At 35.1% G+C, this 6408-nt stretch overlaps 1 protein-coding gene across 1 annotated transcript; it reads right to left on the bottom strand.

Annotated features, from left to right (window-relative positions):
* Nucleotides 1–4106: 4106 nt before the first annotated feature.
* On the bottom strand, nt 4107–5105 carry LOC124355842. The gene has a single exon (XM_046806996.1). The coding sequence runs from the start codon at nt 5103–5105 to the stop codon at nt 4107–4109; it is 999 nt and encodes a 332-aa protein (XP_046662952.1).
* Between the last annotated feature and the right edge of the window lie 1303 nt (nt 5106–6408).

Raw genomic sequence — 6408 nt, 5'->3', positions numbered from 1 at the left:
GTAATTCAAGAAGAAACGATACTGACACCAAGTAGTTCCAAAAGCTTAAGATGCACAGAAGTGAGTTTGATTAATCACTCAGTGGATTCTGAAAGATGGCAATAAGTCAGATATTGGCATTTAAAACAATCATATGTATGTTAGAGATGTAGCCTCGAAAAGTGTTTTATAATAAATAACATAATATTAATAAACTTTTAACACTTTTAAACTTTTATTTTTCTTACTATGTACATTTCGGAATCATTGATTCCATCTTCAGGTACAAAATAAGGTTAAGTTAATTATAAAAATAAATAATTAAAATCAATTTGTCATGTGTTTTTTTACTACCTTGGTGGCTAAATTTGTTGTATTTAATTTTATGTGAGATCATTGTATATTGTTTAAAAGTCTATCGAATAATACATTTTTTGTTAGAAAATCTTTGTCATTTAATAATATATTATGAGTAATTTTGGCACTTTTGTAAATTTCAAAATGTTCTAAAGTAGATAATAAGCGACTTTTTTTGCTTGTGTGTAAAATTTCAAGATTGTTTTCGATGTTAGTGTATGTATGGCCGGTGTTATTTAAATGGTCTGGATATTTTGAATTTGATGATGTTTTCAATGCTTTTATGTGTTCATTAAATCTAATTTTGAATGATCGGCCGGTTTGTCCCATACAGTGGGATTGACAATCGTTGCAATTTAATTTGTATACTCCACTATTGTTGAATTTTAAATTTTGATTTTGGTTTGTTGAATTGCTTTTGTTTTTGATTAAAAGTCCAATGTTGTTCGATGTTTTGAATGCCAATTGATATCCCTGTTTATAAAATGATTTGTTAATTTTGTGACAATGTTTACCAAGGTAGTCTGATTGAATGTATTTGATATCTCTTTCTTTGGATATATCATTGGACATTCATTTCAACAAACAATGCTTAATACACCAAAATCTTATTCCAAAATTCGTAAATGTCAAAATAAATTGTAAATCGAAAGCAGCTACCAAAGCCAAAATTGCTGCTGAGAGATCATGGTTAAATACAGAAATAGATGAACTTTACAAGAAAAAACATGCATTAAATAAGCTGTTATATGATACTCATCTCAATCTTGCAAATCTCTTATACCCTCAACAACTTTTTGAATTATTTGACAATATTGATCAAAGAATAGAAAATAAAAAAATAATAAAGAAAGAAAGAATTGAGAAGAAACTTAATCAACTCAAATGTACTCAATATCCCACAGAACCAGTAATTGATTTACCCCCTGATACAAAATTCCACCCACCTATTATTAACAAATCAAATAATACATTTACAAAAAATGAAACAGAACTTCTTAACAAGGGACTGAAATATAATTTACACCAAACAAATAATAAAGATTATATAAGGAAACTGATACTGAATAGTGAAACAGTAATTGCAAGTTTACCTGCAGACAAACAAAATCAATCAAGAGTATTAGTCGATCAAACAATAGAAAAATTTCAGAAAAGTCTTAACCTTAACATAGAGAAAAAAATACAAAACAAACATGATTGGCAAAGCATAAAATCAATAAACAACAAAATTGAAAATGATAATTTGGTTATATGTAAAGCTGAAAAAGGTAACTCAATTATAATTTTAAACAAAACTGATTATACAGATAAAATAGACAACTTTATTTCTAAAAACAATGTTACAAAACTAAATAATGATCCTACAGAATCTTTCCAAAAAGATATCAAGAAATGCATAAACAAAATTAATCATATTCCGAATAACAAAAAACAGAAATTAAAAATGATGAAGCCTTCTGCACCAATCCTCAAAGTTTGCCAAAAATTCACAAAGAAAACTACCCAATAAGACCATTAGTAAATTTTCAAAATGCACCTTCTTATAATTTAGCAAAATACTTGGACAGCAAAATTAAAGAACATTACAAATTTAAAACTGACGTAAGACTGAAAAACAGCATTGACCTAGTAAACAAAATTAATTATATAGATATACCAAACAACAGTAAGTTTGTATCCTTCGATATAACAAATTTATACACAAATGTTCCAATCCAAGAAACAATGCTTATAATTAAAAATAATTTAACAGAACAAAACATTCTAAATACACAAGAAATTGAAGAAATACTTGAACTCACAAAAGTAACTCTAAGACAAAATTACTTTACATTTAACAACAATTACTACATACAACATGAAGGATTACCAATGGGATCACCACTATCCAGATTATTGGCTGATATATTCCTTGACAACATAGAAGACAAATTCATACTAAGCGATAAAAACAAACATCTAACACAAATAATTTATTATTACAGATACGTTGATGATATAATATGTCTATTTATTTATTTATTTATTTACGGTAACACCATTAGTACATGGAAAAAACAATAAGATATTCTTATATCCAACAATAAGCTAATGAAAATGATCCACATTATAAATTATTAACAATGCCAAAATAAATTGCTACAACATAACAATAACATATAAAATAGACTATATAGAAAATAACAATAATAGCATAGCAACAATAATAAATAGTAACAGTAATTATACAATCAATTATACATCCATCTGCACTTACACATATAATACATAGGAATAATTTATTACAATAAAAGGGGAAAAAAAGAATCAAATGTATGCATGTAGAAAAGAGTAGAGGAAAAAATATAAAGAAATAAATATATACACATATTACTATGAGCCAGGTGTCAATGTCTACAACAAAAGAAAATGTTTTTTCAGGTGCATAACACTATCACTGAAAAAGTCATGCTGGGAGGAGACGAGGTTTCCAAGTCTGTGAAGTCTCGGGATAGTGCTGAGATGTACATAATTGGTTGAGTAGACACGACGTCAGAAAGTGTGAAGGGACCTGGTCTGATGAGGCACTCGGAAGTCGATCCGCTTGAGCGGTTCTGGACAATTCACGTCTCCGTTAATTAGTTTATGGAGAAAAACCACATCTAAAAGTTGTCTACGCTTCAAAAGCGAGTTCAAACCCAAGGAAATTCCCAAATCTTCCAATGGCACAGTTCTGCATTCAAATCCACATTTGACTCCAACCACCCGCAAGAAGCGATCCTGGACACTTTGGAGCTGCTGGATATGACCAACCTGATAGGGCGACCAGACAACGCTGCCATATTCAAGCACTGACCTCACCAGAGCAGTAAAGATAAACTTCATAGCTGCAACACTCAGTCCGCTTCTTGAAGTTCTGATCAGAAATCCCAGATTACGAGAGGCTTTAGTGGTGATGGCATCAATGTGGGATTCAGGGCCAAGACTGTGGGAGATTACGATTCCAAGATCTCTAATAGAAGTTTTACGAATGAGAGCAGAGTTATTCAGTATGTAATCAAACAGTATAGGAGCGGAGGAACGGTGAAAGGTGATGACTGCGCATTTAGCAATGTTCAACTTAAGATTGTTCTGCACACACCAATCATCTAATCCAAGAAGGCAACGTTGAAGCTTTAAGCAATCCTGCAGGGTTGAAACGGATATGAATATTTTTATGTCATCAGCAAACAATAAACATTCAACATCGATACAGACAATGATGTCATTGATAAATAAAGTGAATAAAAAGAGACCCAAGTGGGAACCCTGTGGTACGCCAGAGGTAGCAAGAAAAGGTCGGGAGGTGGCACCAGAAAATTTTACAGTCATGGACCGATTTGAAAGATATGAACGGAACCACTGAAGAAGGCTGCCCAAAACACCATAAGCCTCCATCTTAGCCAAGAGATGTGCATGACTGACCGTGTCAAAAGCCTTCGAGAAGTCGATATAAACACTGTCGACTTGACTGTGGTTTTGAAAAGAAGATAAAATGTAGTCTTGATACAGAACGAGATTGGTGACTGCAGACCTACCAGGTGTGAAGCCGTGCTGCTCATGAATAAGAGTACTCCTGAAGGCAAAACTAATGCGATCAAGTACGAGAGACTCAAAAATCTTGCCCAGGGCAGGCTGAATAACAATGGGCCGATAGTTACGAACATTAGTCAGCGTAGATGATTTGTGGATAGGAAACCACGTAACTGGACTTCAGGCTATCAGGAAAGATTCCCTGCTCCAGAAGTTTATTGAAAAGCACAGTAAGTTGAGGTGCAATCAGGTGGTATATCATCAGGACCGGTTCCCTTGAAAGGGTCAAGAGAAGCAAGTTTACGCTCTACGTCACCTTCAGTGAGAACACAAGAAGAAATATTAATCTCCGAAAGATAATGGTATTGAGGAATGGGACCTGGAGACGAGTTATAAACGGAAGAAAAATGCTCGGCGAAAAGGTTACAGATGCCTTCTGGCGTCGATGCCGAGCTGTTATCCAGGTAGTAGGTGTCCGCAGATTCCGTTGAACCCCTGACACTGTCAAAGAAACTCCAAAAAGCTCTGATGTTAAGAGGGATCATACCATTAACATAATCGATATAGTTACTGAAACACTGAGAGCTTAACTCTTTGCAAAGATCTCTAAGACGACTAAATTCGATGTAGTCATTAGGGCTGGAAGTAGATTTGAACCTTTTGTGACAAATTTTCTTTCCAATTACTAAGTCCCTCAACTCCGGTGAGAACCAGCAAGGGAATCTTGATCTAGCGGTTTTCTTTAAAGGTGTATTCCTTACTACGATTCCATAAATGGTATTGACAAAGTTGTTGAAAGACTCAATGACATCTGGAAAATGGAAGGAAACAGGACCCAATGCAAGGTAAAGTTCATTGAAGATCTTCTCAATGTTGCAGCGTCGAAAGTCTCGAATTGAACCCATATGTTTAGACGATATCTTGACTATCGGGATTTCACAGGATAAAGCAGGATAGGCAGATTCCTGTGGTAATATAGAATCGAGAGCGGGAGATACAATTAGTGAATGGTTGGAACTAAAGAGCAAGTCCAGAATAACTCCACGCCCATTCTTGATAGTGTTAACCTGTGACACCTGAAAAGCGAGTGCCATGTCAATAAGGCACTTCGAACTCCCACCAACAGCAACAAGATCAGGAGCAGTCCAATTCACATCCGGTAAGTTAAAGTCACCGGCGAAGAGTATAGAATGGGGATTAGAACAAACTGACATCACTTCATCACAGAATTTACTATAGACTACGGAGTTTTGCTGGGGAGGGATATAAGTTCCTCAAATCAATACAGGATTAAGGGACCCAACACGAAGAAAAACAGATTCAATGTCTACAACAGAGGTAATAATAACATTCACATACAAGTGTTCCTTGGTAGCAATGAGGACACCACCACCACTAGATTTGAGACTCGTATGAAGTGAACGGTCGCTGCGAAAAACATTGTAATTAGTAAGCCCCAATTCCAGATCACTAATGTCTGAGAACAAGTTGGTTTCAGTTAGGATAAGTATTTCATATATACAGGAAGTAACAGCCTTGCGAAGTTCATTAAGTTTCGTTCGAAGTCCGTTAACATTTTGGTAATAAACCAAAAGACTGCTACTCCCAACGCTCAATTTTTTTGGTTATATTGCTTAAATATCTTGGGGATACCATTTACATATTTAATGGTGAGATCAATCTCACCCTTATCAGTTCTCTCCTTAAGCAAAGATCTCAGTTCAGAGAGATTCGTTCTTTCAGCAGCAGTACGGTCGCGTGAAAAACTCACTTTACTCAGTAGCAGGTCAAGATTATTCAGAATACTTTTATCAAAGTTCTTAGAAAAAGCAAAGACCACATTAGGCTCGGTAAAAATGACTTTGAAAGGCCTAGATTTCCCCACGGCAGGTTTACCGATTCGGATGGATTTGAAAGTAGCATCCTGGTAAGATGTGCAGAAGCTGCCAACTAACAAGGAAACAAGACGATTATCATGTTCAATTCGGGAAGCACCTCGACTACCATTATTCTCAGGAAGATCATAAAGTATAATGTTGAGAGAGCGTCGATTCCTGTCAGAGATTTCTTCAATTATTGTCTCAATGCTGGATGTGCTAGGTTGGCCGTGATGTAGGGCTTTTACCTCTTCTTCGAGCAAATCGATACGCTTTTCAGCCCCGACAATAAAAGGTTCAAAATTAGCCAATTTTTCATTTAATGCAACCAATTCACTCCTAATAGACGCAACATCCGAAGGCATGTTGGCCAAACTATCAAGTTTGGAGAGCATTTGGGCCATTTGAGTTGAGATGGTATCAAGCGAAGTGGACAGTCTGTTAAGAGGGTGGCAGTTAGGAGCAAAGCAATCAGCCCGTCCACAAGACCATTTTTTATTGGTATCAGCAGCTAATTTACGATATTCGGAAACCGATAAATTCATACATGCAGAATGAAACCACCTATTCAAAGGAAATGAAAGACAAATAGACATGTTCAAAAAACTACTTAAACCAAATCCATCATAATCTAAATTTT

This window comes from Homalodisca vitripennis, chromosome 2 (assembly GCF_021130785.1).
Source record: "Homalodisca vitripennis isolate AUS2020 chromosome 2, UT_GWSS_2.1, whole genome shotgun sequence".
NCBI lineage: Eukaryota > Metazoa > Arthropoda > Insecta > Hemiptera > Cicadellidae > Homalodisca > Homalodisca vitripennis.
The sequence above is the reverse complement of the archived record's forward strand: the minus strand, read 5'-3'. Positions and strand labels throughout refer to the sequence as shown.